The 19,870-nt window shown below is 31.8% G+C and overlaps 1 protein-coding gene across 3 annotated transcripts in view; it reads left to right on the top strand.

The window, feature by feature from the left end:
• The window catches only part of LOC124358584 (1-phosphatidylinositol 4,5-bisphosphate phosphodiesterase gamma-1), an 89,588-nt gene that overhangs the window by 16,903 nt on the left and 52,815 nt on the right, over positions 1-19,870 (top strand). For all 3 annotated transcript variants that reach the window (XM_046810898.1, XM_046810891.1, XM_046810896.1), the window contains 10 exons: positions 2,894-3,056; positions 4,731-4,916; positions 6,262-6,377; positions 7,601-7,807; positions 8,914-9,140; positions 10,271-10,479; positions 10,865-11,034; positions 11,147-11,288; positions 13,531-13,712; positions 14,259-14,436. In XM_046810898.1, the coding sequence (XP_046666854.1) occupies positions 2,894-3,056; positions 4,731-4,916; positions 6,262-6,377; positions 7,601-7,807; positions 8,914-9,140; positions 10,271-10,479; positions 10,865-11,034; positions 11,147-11,288; positions 13,531-13,712; positions 14,259-14,436 (1,780 nt within the window). The remainder of the gene's footprint in view (positions 1-2,893; positions 3,057-4,730; positions 4,917-6,261; positions 6,378-7,600; positions 7,808-8,913; positions 9,141-10,270; positions 10,480-10,864; positions 11,035-11,146; positions 11,289-13,530; positions 13,713-14,258; positions 14,437-19,870) is intronic.

Raw genomic sequence — 19,870 nt, 5'->3', positions numbered from 1 at the left:
ATTTTACTCACTAACAAAATATAGGCATTGTAACTTATTCATATTATTATTGATTGAAAAATATCGAGTTTTAATTATTAATTTTTGTAAATATATAATTAAAAAACATTTTATATACTTTTTTCATGCAGTTATGTAATTATAATGTTAAAACAAAAAAGAAAATTTAATTAAAAAAATATGCGTGGTAAAGTGTTTTTCTATCTTAATATGCCGCTCGGCAAGGGTTAAGTCACACTGGCTGGTGAACCAACCTAAAAATAAATTTAAAATTGGCAATAAGGTGTTGGTGGTCATTCTGCCTGATATTATTAATGTGAATCATTTGGATTCAAAGCTGTCTAAATATGATGTAACCTTTTTTGGAAATAAAGAAATAGTACATTTAAAAGAAGGAGTTTTTACAAACAAACTGTACAGTGGTTTTGAGGCTGTTTGTGCTCATCTCCATGTGTTTAATAAATATTGGAAAAACCAATAATATTAAACAATAATGATGATTTATCGTCCTAGGACACCTCTTGACGTTACAATAGATGCTATAGCAACGGGTTATCATGGATTGAGCATGCCATTCCATGCATTTTACAGTGTGGTAAAAACTGGTCACCGCCATTATGTACAACCTCTCCTTACACAAGTACCACTTCTAAACATCACGGGAAGGTGGGAAATGTTCTTACATCTGTGTTGTGTTGGTATCAGTGTTGTGTTAAAACTCAGCTGATGAAACTGTCTTCGTGAAATTCAAATTCAAATATAAACAATATGATTTGAGGTAATCAAGTCCACTCAACATGGAGGATATTAGGAGAGTCTGGACTAGGTGACATCAACTCTAATCATTATCAGTGTCACTTAAAAACATTACGTTCATGTCAAATGTTATATGTCCGTTTGTCATTTTGTAGATCAGTAACAAAATTCCCCTTAAATACTGATCAATTGAATACTCCATGGAGAAAATTTGTTTCTTATAACAAGTTAGCCTAATCTTTTGTTATATTTAATGTTGATAGTTAACACCTTGCTGTTTTCTAAACCGACTGGGCTCAAGTGACAGAGTATTAAATCATATGAGTAGGAAACACTGTATCATGGACCTGGTGAAGGGTACATGAAGGATTCATAACCTCATTTTTTGGTGATGCTGACATACGTTTAAAAAAAATTTAGTAATAACCCTGTTTACTGTTTGATTTAAAAAACTAGTTTAATTCAGTTCATAATAAAGTTGTAGGCACAAGCATTTTCTCAAATAATCCTATCTTTATTATAAAATGTTGAAGCTGGGGCTTATATTAGTTTATAATTGTAGTCACTATATTTATAATTCGTAATAACCGAAATTCAAAATTTGTATTCGCGGGGCCTTTTTCTTCATAAACTTCACAAAAGTAAAGTGTCTGACTAAAAGTTTTATATATTGGTTGTTGTGATTTTTCAATATAGTGATTTAATATAGTACGTTTTATATTTTTGTAAACCAGTATTTTTATTGCTTTAAATTAGTTATAACTTGCAAATCTACTTAACATATGTAGCTTGGTAGCGTGGAACTTTCTATTGGTAGTTTTCGGAAGGATCTTGGATTGGGAAGAAGTTCTGTTGATGATCATTGATGTTTTTTGATCTATGGCTCAACTTGAATTTATATGTTCACTGGTTTCCCTGATTGGTTTATTTAGTATTTTTTAAGGTACTTATAAAATTTCCTTTATTTTTCTATAGTAATATTAGTAATAGTTCACAGTAATATTATTTTCTACTTGGATGCATCATAACGACCAAAGTTTAGTAAAATAAAATTAGAAAAGGTTTTTTTCACATTAAACTTGTGCTACCAAATCATAAAAATTTGCCACACTTTGATTGGTTGTTGTGTTAAGCTATTATATTTCATTGATTAACCAATGCCACTATTATAATTTGAGATTTTCCCTCTTTTTTGTTGTAATGCAGTCTTTCGAGTACAATGACATAGGGCAGTACCAGCTTCATTTAGCAATTTTCCAAGTTCTATGGCTTCTTTGCCATGCTGATAATTTCTGAAACCAAGATCTTGCAAACTAGGTCTAATATTTTGTCCCACTTTGCTTCAACGTAGATTGTTTGTGAGAGTCTTTGTCACAGAGAGATCAGTTAATTTTATAATGTTGTTTACATATGAATTGCAAGAGCCTTTGTCACAGAGAGATCAGTTAATTTTATAATGTTGTTTACATATGAATTGCATAACAAAGAAGCATCTGAGAATGCATAACTGAGAAGTTTTCCAGTCAATTTAATATAACAGCAATATTTCATGTTTCTAATTCTTGTCTTTTAAGATATTGGACAATGATAACCTTTGTATTTTTGCCCAACAAAACTATCTGTTTAGATATCTGAATCATAAAATATGTATTTTAACATACTATCACAACAGTATTTGTAGTATAATCATATATTAGTGATTATTATCCTAAATAATACAGATATTTTGCTGAAAACTATTTTAGTTACAGTCATACTAATAACAAATGTCCACTATTTACATTTTCAAAGCGATTGTAAAATGTGAATAAAACATTTCTTTATGCTCTTTATATTATTTTCTGTATTTTGATTTCTTATTGGTGGTTGTAATTTAAAAATATAAATTTTGTTATTTTTACAGTAAAACATGCAAAATGATCACATTTGTTTTAAATTTTAATTACTATTTTATTCAACAAAATAATGTACTTATTGTTTACTTGAAATCTAGTGTAATAAAACGTACAATCCATAATTGTGGTATAAACTGTCTACTCTGAGTACTGTTGAAATATGTTTATTGTCACTATTACGTGTAAGTTATTAGTGCTCACCAGCGTGTTATAGTAAAGATAATATTGGTGTTGTTTTTCAGAGTCACACTGAAGGATCTAAAGGGATTTTTACCCCGTGTTAACTGTAAAATATCTACTAATAAATTAAGGGAAGTCTTCCAAGAAGTAGACACAAGAAAGAGAAATGAACTGGGATTTGATGATTTTGCAGAACTTTATCACAAATTGATGTTCGATGAAAGTGTAAGTAGGCTTATTTGACATTCTTAACACATTCGAGTCTACGCTCGAGCCAGACTCGAGCGCCGTTGTTTAATCACCCGGCCGGCGCTCGAGCGTGACTCGAGCACAGCTTTGCCGATTGATATACGGAGTTGCCCGAGTGATATTTGAGTGCCGTCTGCTGCATTAAAAAGCCAGCTTTGTTGGTTAGTTCAGAAAAATTCCGCTAGGCGCTACTACGTCATACCCGCTTGAGGCTTTTGTTTATCGACTGACGTGGCATGGCGCGTCGTCAGTCTGTCTACGACAACAATAATTTTTTTAGCATTTGGAATTTTTTTGACAAATAAAATAATTATTTGTAAATATGTATATAGTAAATGCCTTAAAAAAAATTGAAATTACTTATATTATTTATTCAAAAGTTAATTTTCAATTAATACAAGATATGCGGGAGTTTTTATTTTTCTTCAAAAAATGTAAGTTTTGAAATTTTTTTTTAAATTTATTACATTTTATAGGAATAAAGTTTTACATATTAATTTAAAGAGGAAAGATAGAACTTTCAAGAAAATATAATATCATATACATAATATTTAACAGTTTTCTAAAGAAAAAATCTGAAAACCCAATAATTTGTGCAGACCAGGCTATTAAAACAGCAAATAGCGAGCCAGACTCCAATGTGTTAAGATTCTAATAGTAAAACTCTAAAGTCATGATTATATTTGGGTTCCTTATTAAAGTTTTAGTGAGTAAAAACTTGAGTTTATCAATTGAAATGAATGCCTGTTAATTAAAGGGTGTGCTATGCTACAGAATGAAAATATGGTTTTTACACAAGTAGTGATTGTGGGTCAAATTTATATATTTTTTTTAAATTTCCTAGTGGTCTAAATAAGATTTCCTAATAAGTTCATAATTAATTGTATAAAGGATTTCAAGTAGCTTGTTATCCGTTTCCACTAACACATGTTGGTATTTTATTTATTAATAACATCATTTTTGTGTAGATGTTTGGGAAACATGTTTTTGACACATGAAGAAGAATGAAAATTTCAGTCCTTGAAACAGAGTTTTCTATTTTTGTAATATATAATGATGGTAAATGTTTGAAATACTATTATCCTTTTTGGTACATCAATACCTGCAATCAGCTGTGACCCCTGTCCGCCCCTACTTAAGACTAATCAATTAGCCTGTTACCAAATGCTACAATCAAGTGAAATACATTGAATATCTTTATTACCTATCCAGAGTTGATGACCATGTACTGACACAACACAATCTTTACACATCAACACATCTTTACCCAATACCCAGTTTTAGCGTTTGCTATCTCACAATGAAATGACTTTCTTCTCATCTGTAAACATTTTGAAGAAACTATCAGTGTAATTTTTATTTGTATTACTCACAGCATTTTATAGATTGAATACAGTATTGTGCTATAAATTTTATTTAATGTATTGACATCGTAGTTAACAAAATTAACTTAAAATATTGTATGTACTCAAGAAGAAAACGATATAATCAAGCTAATTGTTGGATTTTTTTCCAAGTATTAGTTTTATGAAATCACTTGTTGCTAGAACCATATGTTATAAATCCTTTGGTTTCAAAGCTTTTAATATTTTTATGTTTGTAATTCCACCTAAATCACAACTTGTGATTGTATAATCATTATGATTGCAGATATTCCATGAGAGGTTAGAATCTTACAGTGATGGAGGGAAGGTTGTGAGTGTCCAGCAGCTGACCAGGTTCCTGGTGACGGAGCAGGGAGAGAGGGTGGAGGAGAGGGAAGTCTCCCGTCACATGCGGGAATATCTGCAGGATCCCCAGCGCAATGTGCAGGAGCCTTACTTCACCACTACTGAGGTACGTACTTCTGATACCACTAAGACTCAACAAATAATTCGCATACTTTGTGTTACAAATTTGAGTTGGAAATCAGTTTGCAAAACTAAAAAGATCTTTTTAGTGACCTGTTGTCAGAAACACAATTCTTATGACTGTAGCATACTAATTGTTGATTTTTATATACACAGTAACCACAGATTTGAGTTAATTGAAAACAGAACTTGTATTTCTTCCAATACTTGAAACACTTCTCAAACTCGATCTTTGGAATAGCCTTTAGCTCTTTCAATTATGTAATTTTAATGTAATCTATGATTGTAAAACAATTACATTAACATTTTTTTAATATTAAAAAGTATAAAATAAAAAATGTCACACTGAACCATGTCAGGAGAAAATGGAGGCTGAGACATCGTTATAGTAATATTTTTGGCAAAAAATTCACGATTAAGCAATGAAGTGTGAGCAGTAATATTGTTATGGAGCAAAAGCCATGAATTGATTTTTGAAAATCAACATTTTTTGGAATACTTCATGCAAACGACATTGAACTTGCAGGTAGTACTCCTTATTGACCAAGACCATTGTGGCAAACATTCATGATGCACTGTGCTATTAAAATCGAAGAACACAGTGAGTATAACTTCATGTTTGAATGCAGTTGTCGAGCCTTTTTCAGTCTTGATGATCCAGAATGCATCCACTGGGATGATTGAGCCTTTGTTTCGACATCATATTTGTAAACCTATATTTTGTCATCTATTATAAAATGTTTCAGTAATTCTGCATTGTTGTTGAGTTCATTTAGAGACTCCTGAGCAATTTCCATTCACTACTTTTTATTAAAAATCCAACAATTATTAAACCAATTTTGCTGCTACACTTTCCATAACCAAAAAGTTCCAGAGACATGTTGTTGTGATTTTGACAATGCTCGCCCTCACATATCTTGAGAACAAATTAACTTGTAGCCAAATTCAAATGGGACAATTTTTATCATCCCTCATACAGCCCGGACTTGGCTCCTAACAACTTTCAACTGTTCTTGAAAGTGAAACGTGACTCGTATCATCAGCAGTTTGACGATACGAAGATCTTCAAAATGCTGTGGAAGATCGACTAAATTCAAAGGTAGCAGATTTTGATACAGAGGGTATTTCAAAAATATGGCTAGTGTTTGAGTGTAATAAAATTTATGGTATCTTTGTTGTTTTACTTTTTATTTTAAAACGGAAGTTACTTTCTGAATAACCTTTATATTTTGTTGTTTTTTCAAGTGTATACTTTAGAGTAATATTTAACAACTTGATATAACTGAACTAAATAACTAAAATAAGCTAATTTTGACAATGCAATTTTTCAGTTCATGGACTTCTTGTTCTCCAAGCAGAATGAACTATGGGACCAAAAGTACGACCAGGTGTACCAGGATATGACCCGACCATTGTCACATTATTGGATAGCTTCTTCTCATAACACGTAAGGCTATATTATTTTTAACTCCTAATTCATAAAATTAACCATACAACTGAATGTAGAAATCCTACCTACTTAGGGATGTGAGAGAGAAATTATAATGAAGAAACAAAAGCAACTAAAATTTATTTTTGCCACAATTATTGATAAACCAAAAATCTTCTCCCTCAAAACACTATCAGTGTGAGATGTAGGAGACATTTGCTGTGCTAGAAATTAAGTTAGTTTTATTTAGTTTTGTATAAAGATTCTCAATTCTTCATACAGTCTAATTTGTTACAAGCCCTTGTTCTGGGTACTTTGTTCAGATTAATTATAACATATTTAGTTTTCCACAGTAAAAATAATTTAAAGTTACAAGAATTAAAAAAATTTTCTCATGTAAAAGTTTAATCTATTTGGTTTCATATAAGTCATTTTGAATTTTTGTATTATAGTCATTATTTTATTATAAATTCCAGTTAATTCAAATAATAAAAATTGAAATAACAGTAATATACTAAAACAAAACTTTAAAAATATGTCATAAGAAGAATAACTGGGATATATTTCTGATCACAACAAAGCGTTTGTGTCGATACAGTAGTGGCATGGTGACTAAAATTCATCACGATTATGCCTGTTCTATGCCTGTAAAAAACTTATCAATAGTGAAGAACCACAAGGATCAGTTTTGGGCGCTTTGCTTTTCCTTATCTATATTAACAGCATTAGTGAGACAATTCTGGAGAGCAATCTCTTTGTGTTTGCTGATGATACAACTATCATTGCTAACCATACGATAGTAACAGGTCAGGGGCTGAAGTCTTTATTAATATTAATTGTCTAGCCCAATCATTCATACAAAAAATTATATCAAATTGGATCTAGAAAAAAACAATTATTGTCTGCTTCCAAACAAACAAAGAAACCATTGTAAAAATTCCTACTTACAACTGATCTTTTCATCAATGAAACACAACTTACAGTTACACCCTTAGTTGACTTCTAGGAATGAAGTTGCACTAACATAAATAGTTTTCCAGAATTTTAGATAATTTTTCGTAATCTAGATAGTTTGTATCAAAATAAAATTATATTGTGTTATCCTTATGTCATGATTAAATTAAGAAACTTATTTTATAAGCTCTGTATTATAGAAGTTACACAAATGCTCTTATTGTTTCTATTTAAAATTTCTAATAAATAAATAGCAAATATGAGAAGTAGGAATTAATATGTTACAGATATCTAACTGGGGACCAGTTCTCCAGTGAGTCGTCGGTGGAAGCTTATGTGCGTTGTCTGAGAATGGGCTGCCGCTGTATAGAATTGGATTGTTGGGACGGACCTGACGGCATGCCCATAGTTTATCACGGACATACACTAACTAGTCGCATCAAGTTCCTAGATGTTGTACGGACGATACGAGAACACGCCTTTGTCACATCAGAGTAAGTACTGACGCATGTCCATAGTTTACCACAGACACACACTAACCAGTTGCATCAAATTTCAAGATGTGCGGATGATATGAGAACCTTTGTCACATCAGAGTAAGTACTGACGGCATGCCCATAGTTTACCACAGACACACACTAACCAGTTGCATCAAATTTCAAGATGTGCGGATGATATGAGAACCTTTGTCACATCAGAGTAAGTACTGACGGCATGCCCATAGTTTACCACAGACACACACTAACCAGTTGCATCAAATTTCAAGATGTGCGGATGATATGAGAGCCTTTGTCACATCAGAGTAAGTACTGACGGCATGCCCATAGTTTACCACAGACACACACTAACCAGTTGCATCAAATTTCAAGATGTGCGGATGATATGAGAGCCTTTGTCACATCAGAGTAAGTACTGACGGCATGCCCATAGTTTACCACAGACACACACTAAACAGTTACATAAAGTTCCGAGATGTTGTGCGAGCAATATGAGAAAATGGCGATTTTCACAAACTTTGTCATTGATTTTCAACTTCAAATCTTCAGTCACTAGGCCAGGCCAACCGCTACGACTATTGTCACGAATATTGGTGCGGCCATTTTTAAAGTCAATACACCACTGCCTTACTCTGCTTTCACTATTCCATTTCTATAAACTTCGCACAGTTGGTGATAGATTTCAATTGATTTATTATTTTTTGCTAACAAAAACCTTATCCCTGAACGCACTTCACAAATGGCGGGATTTTCAATTTTAATTAACCATAGTGAGAAAAGTAAAAGAGATACAGACCACGTGTCACTACAGCTCAATGCGTACTGAAGAGTGGTTTGACACCAAGATGGCGGCTGTAGCCCCACCATTCAAAAACGTATGTTACTGTCTGGATAGTCCTTGGAGTATAATACCTAGAATTGTAAGGTATTGGAGAGAGGTAAGACAGCCTCCCACCCAGTGCAGTGTTAAAGTTAGATATACAATTGAGTTGTACTATATACCTCTAATAGCTGAATCTAGAGATTTTAAATCGGAACATTTTCTCTTTTTGAGACCATTGAGGTAAGTGTCGTAAGAGTTTTGAGATTTTAAAATGTTTTAGCTTCCCAGTAATCCTGTCCATTGAAGACAACTGTTCTCTGCCGCAACAACGGAATATGGCTGCTACAATGCAAGAAGTCTTTGGTGACCTTCTACTTGTACATCCTGTGGAGAAGAATGAGACCAAACTGCCATCACCAGCTCAGCTCTTCCGCAAGATTCTGCTGAAACATAAGAAACTGCCGGAGGGAGCAGATGAAGCTGCTCTTCTCATGCGTTCTGAGGAAGGTGAGTAAACTTCTAGCATGTATTAGTTTACAATGTGTCTTTTAAAATAAATTTGTATATTTTTGTCTTGGAGTTCCATTACCTTTTAATCTTTTTTCTTTAATTTGGATTTTTTGAGACCTTCATATCAAAATTACAACTCTTTTATAATAGTGGTTCCAGACTAAATTTTTTGAGCAATTCCCAACATAACAACATTTGTAAACAATGATCAAAAACATTTTATTTCTTTAAAGGTTTATTTTGGACTTGTACAATTTGTGAGTAGAACACATTTAATTATTATATACACTTTTTATATGATTATTTAATTGTATATTTCTAATATAGTCATAATTATTTATTCATTTATTTTGTTTTAGAAGTAATTATGATCAGCTATAACAGAAAAAAACAGATCTAATTTCATTAAAGTACAATTAATATACAGAGCCTAATTGAGTAAAAATAAGTTATGAGACAAATAGTCATAAAAGAAGTGAAATTAGTATCTACTGTACTTGATAAAATTGTTATGGATGAATTTACTCACACTAATTAATTAAAATACTCTAATTATAAAAAATGTACAAACTGCTAAATCAGTAATGTAGCAGTTATAAGTGATCATGCTTACACATTGAGAAAATTCTTTTAACATTTTTTGGTTGACTAATATTTTGTAAACTGTAGTAAATATATTTGTAATATGAAAAATAATACTAAAAAGCTTCATTCTTGTTAACTGATTCTTCAATTGTAAATTTTTATATTTAACGTACCAATACTGTGATTGCCTATGTTTTTGTTTGGATGACATTGACACTACATATGTAGATGCAGAAGAACATCTTGCCTAAATTTAATCTGAATAATTATAATAACTTGGAACTAACATTGTAAACATTATTACAAATTCAAGTATTTAATTACATCAAATACTTGTGGGGTATTTTGTGAGTTTTTTAGTACTATTAGATAGAACATAAAGGTTAAAAAAGTCAATTAAGTGACCCGAATACCATGCTATCTACATGTAAAATCTTTTGATCAAAATATCGTGCTTAAAATAGTGAAAAAAGAACTTCTATACATAATGAAGTTTTCCTATTAATTGAGTATTTAATATTTAACTCCAACTTTTTTTTCAGGTCGAGGAGAAATGGACTTAAGAACGACTGTCAAAAATGGTGTCCTTTACCTCGAAGATCCAGTTGATAAGGAATGGAACCCTCACTTCTTTGTTCTCACTCAGAATAAGCTGTTCTACACTGATAGTTTTCATGGTGATGAAGAAACTGATGATGACGGTGAAAATGAAGAAGATGAAAACCATTCTGGATTCCAAAGACCAAAAGAGGTCTGAAATTATCTAGAAATAATGTTTATTTTTGTTCCATTATATGCTTGTATTTTAAATAATTTAGTTTCAACAATATTCACCACGAGAAATAGTATTTGCTAATTGAAATGATAGTCTCAGACAAATGGATATATTCTTCTCAAATAACCTGTTGGTTCACTATCTAATGTTTTCCATATAGTTTTTGTTATTTTAGCTATTTGCAATGACAAATTTTTCTCACTGTGAATAAGAAACTGAAGTATACCTATAATTAGTATAATTGTTATGAAAACCATATATATATATATATATATATATATATATATATATATATATATATATATATATATATAGGAAAACCTTTTTGTGAGTTTATTACATTCTTTTAATATTTTTGTAGGGGGTACCTAATGATGAGTTGCACTTTGGAGAGAAGTGGTTCCATGGGAAGCTGGCAGGGGGCAGGAGTGAGGCAGAAGACTTGCTGCGTAAATACTCTCGTCTGGGTGACGGCACTTTTCTAGTTAGAGAGAGTGAGACGTTTGTGGGGGATTATTCACTTTCATTCTGGTTAGTTGTCATATTTCTTTAATAGAGTTTACATTTTGTAATAGTAATCATTGGTAGTAAGAGGTTCAAAGTGTATTCATTAATTATGTATTAACTCTAATGCTCATTGCAGGCGGCAAGGAAAAGTTAACCACTGCCGAATTCGATCCAAGCAGGACAGGGGACAAACCAAATACTTCTTGATAGATAGCAACTGCTTTGATTCATTATACAGCCTTATCACTCATTACCGGAGTCACCCACTGAGAAGTCAGGTACGATGTTCTCCTTACTATAGAGGTCAAGTTGTAGAGAGCACTTAACTTTGCCTCTTTAATAAAGGCTGATAATAAATCTGTTATACAAGCTTGTTCGAATCTTGATTAATTTATGGATTTATTTTAGTTATGTATTTTTAAAACCATTTTCTTTCACAAAAGACCTGTTATACAAGCTTGTTCGAATCTTGATTAATTTATGGATTTATTTTAGTTATGTATTTTTAAAACCATTTTCTTTCACGAAAGACAAACTTTATCCAAGATAACCTGATCAGATGGCAGAAATCTGGCTGTGTACCTGTATATGCATATCGTTAGTTATGTCATTATCAAGAAGAGATTTTTAACTTTCATTTTTATATATAGGTGTCCATATTGACTATGCCACCACTGGTATCTAAAAGTAACTAGTCTTGTAGGAAATTTTAAATTGAAGATGCCAACTACCATTAAAAATATGAATTTTAATTTCAAAATATGGCCAAACCCTTCCTTTTAATTTTGAATATAGGATAAAATTTTAAAACTTATTTTTAACAATTTTTTAATTAATTTACTGTATCCATCAAAGTTTTTTTAAATCCCTGTTTTGCCATATTCAATCACCATTTTGAAAGTAATTTCAAATGTAATAAAACTTGAAACATTAATGGAGTTATTAACAAGTGAATTATTAGTATTACGTCCAAAATCAGTTTTAAGACTTAGTGTAAGTAATTAGTTACCGATATAAATTTTAAAATAGAGCACTAAAAATATAATGGCCGCCATAGCCAACAAACGAGTATTTTATTCAGTAACTTAATATCAACTCATATCGAAGTTATTTTGCTTTACCTCTTAATATGTTTACTGTGACAATTAAAAATAGCTGTTTTTCAGCAGCCAGCAAAAATAATTATTGTTAATTTTATTTTTTTCCGTTTGTGGTATACTTAGTGCCGTTTGTCTAGTGCAAAACGCTAATCAACTGTGACATTTATTTTGCTGTATTAGTTTGTTTTGCGTATATTTTGTATTTAGCTTTAGTCTGCTGAAATTTGTTACCAAAAAAGTAGTTTATTTGAAGTAATGTTCACTAAGTACATGTTGAGATAGACTACATTATTAACGGATTTAGCCCAATGATACATGGTTATGAATTTTGAATAAAGTCCTTGTTTATTTTGAGATTTTAATTACCAGTAATTTATTTTGGAAAACATACATCAAGTACTTAAAAACAGTTATCCTCCCTGGCAACAAGCTTTAATTTTGTTAACACAAGAATAAGTATTAAAATGTTTTTAATGTAATAGGCATGCTTTATGAAAAATGTAACATAGTACAAAATACTTTAAAGCATTATATATTTTAAAAGTAACATTAAGGCAGCTTAGTACTAAATTTTAACATTGATCAGCATTTAAAATGGTTTAGTTAGTACTTTTTGGAGAGTTAAAGTAATTCTTAACAAATAATATAAAAATATTCTACAGAGTGTTCAAGAAAAATATTTTGGAATATGGCTAGATAAGTGAAAATAAACAAATAGTTCACTATGACACTGTGGTCTATTTCAAATTTTTACTGTATGTATTTGTAAATAAAAATATTGTAAATCAGAGACGGTTTAAGTACAGCATTGAAATTTTGATTAGTATGTTACTTCTAAAACCAATTGCGAAATAAACAAAATTAGTGATTGTTCGTTTGCTTCCCATCGGGCAGTTGACTTCCACACAGCAGGTGCAGGGTATTGCTGCAACATAATTTGCAACCTCAATTAGGTTACTATTTACAGGTTTTAAAACACTAAGTTCGGCAAAAACATGTTTTAGTGATCAGTAGTAATTTGAGTACTGCCGGTCGGCCTAGATAATTAATGACATGGTGGATTTCCACAGATTTGATTATCGAGTCCCGTCAATTGATTCTCGAATCCAAATTGTTTCTGAAGATTTGGTGGATTTGAGATTCAGACTCAATAAAACACTAGTATATAGTAATATTTATGTTTTTGCATATAGATATTTTTAGTAGATTCAAGAATTCCTATCAAGTTCAGCATTATTAGTGATAAAAAAATGTATAAATTCCTAGTAGGAGCATCTGTGACATGTAAACGTTCATCTATGCTTGCAAGAGAAAAATTGGAATTGTAATTTGTATAAAAAAAATAAGGATGTATACGCAATAACTCCATACACATTTATATTTACAGCATGATCTGGATTGTGAATGTTCTGTTAAACAGGAGTTCTTGATAACTCTGAAGGAGCCCGTGCCACAGCCTAACAAACATGAGGGTAAGGAGTGGTACCACCCCCTGGCTACGAGGTCAACAGCTGAGGAGCTCCTCAAGAAAGTGCCTTCAGAGGGAGCTTTCCTGGTCAGGCCTAGTGACAAGGACCACAATGCATACACGATATCCTTCAGGTACTCTCATATATATATATATATATGTTTCACATAATAATCTAAAATCAAATAATGTAATACACTTTTGTTTAATTGATTTCTGCCAAATATACTATGTGTTCATTATGTTACAGATTGATTTAAAATGGAAACTTTGAAAGCAGTGTATTACAAACAACTGTCATGTGTTTTGTACTGTTTATATGGTTTGTTTGGTACAATTTAAAGAAAAGTTACAATAAGCATTTTCAAATTTAATTTAATATTTTTGTTTTATGAAAAATTTATCACCTATGTGCACTTAAATGTAAATCATCCCCAGTTAATTTAACAATAAAACCTGATGGTAGTGGAATGGTGTGATGTGTTGATTGGTGAGGAGAGAGGAAACAAAGAGAATCAGGATTACGTGGTATGGTTATTGGTGAGGGGAGAGGAGCAAAGAGGCTACCACTCACAAAGTTGATTTCTGTAATCTGCGTATGAGACCTGTGATATTTATCAGTAATAGATAAGTAGTGTATGTTATTAATTTTTTTCAAAACATGATACTTGGTGTTGTAGAGCTGAAAAGAAGATCAAGCACTGCAGAATCAAGGTGGAGGGCCGATTGTATACGATAGGGACTGTACAGTTTGAGAGCTTGGTGGAGCTAGTCAGCTACTATGAGAGACATCCCCTGTACCACAAGGTCAAACTCTGGTACCCGGTCAGTGAGGAGCATGTGCACCGGTTAGCTCTGGTAAGTCAAACATTAATGTTACGTTGACAATAAATATTCAGGAGAGCTTCTAGACTAACTCAGACAGGAGGTTGATAGTTCCAAATCCAGCACCCAAAACAGCCATGGGTGGGTAGAGTAGCATTCCGGTAAAACAAAACTTTTCCTTTATCATACTCTTGTAACGTTAAATGATGTTCTTAAGGTTGTACATATGTCAGCATCGCACACCCAGACTGCTAGGTCGCATGCTCATCATGGTTTCCTGTTTATAGCAGTTGTAGCGATAATACAGTCTGCTGCCCCACTCCTTCTTCACTCTGAGTACCGCGAAATGGTTACGTGTTATCTTTGTCCAACCTGCTTTCCACCTCTCATTCAATTCTCCTAAACCCTAGATCTGGCAGTTAGAAATTTATTTAGTGGCAGGATACGTTTTCATATTTTGCAAGCATTCTTTTACCCAAATTTGAGGTTTTTGGAAAAAGAGTTATAAAAAATAGAAAAAATAACAGTAGCTTTAAATTTCTTGAACATTTTTTTAAATTCTGATTTTTGTTGTGCAATATTCGAGATTGAAATTTTGCACAAATGTGAGTGGCCGCCATCCTAAAACTTTCTACTGGTTGGGAGTAGCTAAAGAACTTATCCAAGTAAGTTCAGTATGAATTGGGTATACAATATTGCAATCATGTGTTCAAGATTATTCTGAAATGATACTGTATATAATTCAAAGGTTTGTACCACCGTTATCTAAAAAACTTTACGAGAAACATGTAACAAATGTTGTGAATTACCTGACAATTCTAAAACACTAGTTTGTTTTTCTTTAGGATGAATAAAATACGAGAAATAACCATTCCTTATCCAAAACTTAAACGGCCTTAACTTGAAAACTTAAGAAATATTGTAAAAAGAGAAAGAATAATAAAAGTTGTTAATAAATGTCTTATATTAAAAATTGTCATTACATTTACATTTGTGCTAAATTTCTTTCTCGGGTATTTCACATGATAAATCAGAATTAGCATGTTTCTTTTAATTTCAAGCAGTTTTTTTATCAATCTCCAAGCTGCAAGGTAGTGGTTATATCAAAGTTTGAACATTCAATTTCCAACCTCAGATGTGAATCCATTATAGATCCAATTGAAAACAAAGTTTATTTGAGTATTCTGCTCAGGTAATTTTCAATTAAATGTGATGTTTTCATATTTCATGAAGTTTTGTGGTATTGGCCAACAGGTTTTGGGAGTATATTAAGTATATATTTAAACAGTTATAAGTAAATACAGTAAAGCATCAGAAATTCAAATGTCAAAAATTCTGGTGAAAAATAGTTTTTTTATGAATGTAGAGTACTTGTATAAAACAACAAAAACTCGCTGTCCCAGAGCACGTGTGAAAAGTGTACAGTTTTTGTTGATTACTTAGGAGTCCTTTTTCGTTCTAAGGAAACACAGAAACAGATAAATCGGATGAGAATAATAATGAAAATGAAATTGAAGACACTGGGCCGACACATTCTGAAGATTTTATGGCAGCAGGGACTTTGATGGTGTAGTTTGTAAAACAGACTTAAAGCACACCAATTCAGCTAGTTTCCCTTAACCAAATAAAGAATATGGGTGCAAAAAAGAAATCAATAGAGTGGTTCAGAAATCAAAAACAGATTCTTTAAAAACTTCAAATATTTCGTAATTTAAGTTAGTTATTTATCACGTTTTTACATTAGGAACAGTTTTTTAGTTCTGTATAGCTTAGATGTACATTACACAAAATAAGATGACTGTATTTTTCTTAGAGTGTTTAACATTTAGAGATTTTATGAATACAGTAATGAATAGTTTTGTTTATCCATTCCACTTCCGTAAACAACAACGTGATTTGTGCTCAATTGCACATAACTTTTTATTACCTCTTTTTATTATTCATTTCGAAAATCCGAACTTTATATTCATGCTCTACTGTATGTTAAGAAACATAATTCTGATTGATTGTTATTTAATAATTTGCATGTTTTTACAAACAAATTTATGTGTCTAAGTATTTTGTTTGTAAGGTTTCAACAAAACAGAGATTTTAAATATTTATAAGTGTTGTTACGAGTATCATGCCAACCCTCTTAGTCATCGTACCATCAGTGTTGTACAAAGTAACCATGCATGTTTAGTTTGACCATTTCAAGATGGCTATCTAATGTAAAATCTACTTTATTGATTTATCTGGAAGAAATATTTACTCTTAAAGCATATATATTTTTAATCAGATGTAGATCGTACTCGCAATGTGGGTTTGTCGTATCCATAGAGTGTCACTCTTTTTTTATGTTATAAGGATAAATTTGAAATAATCATAGCACAGGAAGTCCTCCAACAACTCAAATATGTTTTGACTGTTTGATTTTGTTGAAGTTTAATATGTGGGTTTGTGTCGTATCCATAGAGTGTCACTCTTTTTTTTATTTTTTTTTGAAATAATAATCATAGCACAGGAAGTCCTCCAACAACTCAAATAGCACAGGAAGCCAACAACTCAAATATGTTTTGACTGTTTGATTTTGTTGAAGTTTAATATGTGGGTTTGTCGTATCCATAGAGTGTCACTCTTTTTTTATGTTATAAGGATAAATTTGAAATAATCATAGCACAGGAAGTCCTCCAACAACTCAAATATGTTTTGACTGTTTGATTTTGTTGAAGTTTAATATGTGGGTTTGTCGTATCCATAGAGTGTCACTCTTTTTTTATGTGATAAGGATAAATTTGAAATAATCATAGCACAGGAAGTCCTCCAACAACTCAAATATGTTTTGACTGTTTGATTTTGTTGAAGTTTAATATGTGGGTTTGTAACACTTGTACATCCTTGTAAGAAGGATAAGATTGATATAGCTACTGAACTGGAAATCCTGCGTTAGATTCTATCAACTCGAAAGTATATAGGAATTTACGATAGTATATTATAGGATAACACAATAGTCTTACTATTCCAGTAGATAGGGACAACAACTTTTATTTGGTACTGTGTAAGAAACATTTAACATTTAAGGTGAGAAGATTTGACAAAATTATAGGCATTTTGTATAAAGTTTAAGTTAAGTTTTAGCATACTCTCCAAAATACATAAATTTACAATTTAAGTAGGAAATAAGGTTAACAAAAAACTCATAATTTTTATTTTATCCAAGTTCATATGTTTGCATAATCTTGGGTTATTTTGACTTTGGGAACCACATATTGAAACCATCATTGAACACTATCCTGTCTATATAGAAATGAGGTATGAGTACAACATACATGTCACTTAATACGCTTTGCTGTGGTTGCAGTAAACATTTCAAGTCTATAGCTCATTATTCCATTCTTGATGTGCCTTGTGGATAGATAGACATCCCTCGTAGACTAAAGAGAAATTGTGTCAGTCTTTGACTTCAATGACACTCATCCAAATTCCATGATTGGACATGCACCATCATATAAATAATTCTTGTCTTTGTAGAAGTGAAATTTAATGCAGATTTTAAGTATACAGATGAAATCTTTCTCAAGACATCTTGCCACATGATACATTCACATTTTTGTTCAGTTTGTTAAGTTGGGTTTCATAGCAGTGTTTAAATAATTAATGTCCACACAATAAGCTACCTGTGTAGGGGTAGTCAGGCTACATGTGTTAATATGTCACATGTTAAAAAAATCTAATTTGACTGTACTCGATTTGTTTACTTAATTTATTTATTCTGCTATTTTCTTGTTGTCATCATGGTTACCTATAAGACCAATGTAAATATATTCACTCAGCCAAATCCCATGGTGACACGCACCATCATCGAACTCAGTGTTGCCTGTATAGAAATAAAGCTTTATAACAAATTTCATGTCTCTAAGTCAGTTTTTTTTTTTTTTTTGAGATAGCTTGTGGATAGACAGACAGACAGACAGACAAACCCCCGACATTTTACTTTTCAAGTGATTACTCATATATATAAGTTAAACCTTTGATGTTATTAGTTGAATAACTATCCAGTTGAATAGAACAGCAACAGTGGGTGTTCTAAGTAAGCCATATGAACAGAAAGACATCAAGTCAGGATGGCTGTGTGGTCTAAGGCACTACTCTTATCTACTATTGTTACTTTTGGAGTCGTGGGTTCAATTCCTTTACGTTAGGGATTTTTGCGGTCTGTTGTACACTTATGAGAGTCACTGGTCTGCGATAAAGCCGGTGGGAGGGCCTACCTTAACCCTCCATCAGGCGCTTAAAATTAGAAACACCATCAGGCGCTCACGGAGGTTTCCTCCAGGTTAGCGAATAATGGATATCATAGTCGTTTAAACTGTTTTTATTTGTTTACATATTCATACTGATTTAATTACAATGTAATATATTCATTTTTAGAAATTAAATAAAAATTACTCTCTTATGTAATGAATTTTCCAAATGAGAAATTCAAAATCTTAAAAAATTTTATTGTATAGTAACAACATGATTTATTTTAAGGAATAATGCAATTAATTGTAAAAATGTTTAACCTGCTGTAATAATATATGGAAATTAACTTAGTTTTTAACTTCTTACAAAAATAACATAATTCAATTCTTGAGATATTATACAATTTTAATTTCAATTATTACTCTGAAATCAAAATTTATTCTTTACTAAACATTTTTTTACACACTACACAAAGTTTCAAAACATTTTCCTTCTGGTTCTTATAACGACAATGTTCACTCCATAAACAGTACTGAAATGTTCCCTAGCACACTGGTACTGTACTGACAAGTCTCTCGTCTTCATTCTCCATTTCACAAAATTCAAATAAAATATATTGTAAAACTTAAAAAGAAACCATCACAGGTCACACATTTAGGCGCACACGGATTATTACTCCATAAAAACTATACACAATAAGGCGCTCACGGAGATTTCGTCCAAGCACTACAAACACAACATCGGGCCATCACGGAGGAATCGTCCAGTCTCGCACGGAAGTAGACCTCATACTGACAGATTTTGACAAAGATAAGCGGGAGGCTATTGTTTCGCTTCCCCGAAAGATACTCGTGAAGTACACTGCGGAAAACTACTGCCAACATCACAAAAGTAGTACTATTTTTAATAATAAAAAATACACGGAGGAAAACTCCGTTTAGCGCCCGATGTAGGGTTAAATTAATGGTGGTTGGTTGGCTTAGGTGGAAGTTGATGGGATCTGTGAATTTCTTATATAAGTGTACCTGACCCAAAACACCCATTTGCATTTTTTGTCTTCACTATTGTCATTTATAATTGAATCATGACCATAATAATAGCTTTTAAGAGTTAAAAAAACAATTTTTACTAGAATAATTGTAATATGCATAAGCTATAATGCGATTTGAGCAATATTAGCATAGGTAAAAATGAATTTGTGACAGATGAATGTTAATCATCCAAATTTTTGATATTGACGTTT

Source organism: Homalodisca vitripennis, chromosome 1 (assembly GCF_021130785.1).
Source record: "Homalodisca vitripennis isolate AUS2020 chromosome 1, UT_GWSS_2.1, whole genome shotgun sequence".
Taxonomy (NCBI): Eukaryota; Metazoa; Arthropoda; class Insecta; order Hemiptera; family Cicadellidae; genus Homalodisca; species Homalodisca vitripennis.
This window is presented reverse-complemented; position numbering and strand designations above follow the sequence as displayed.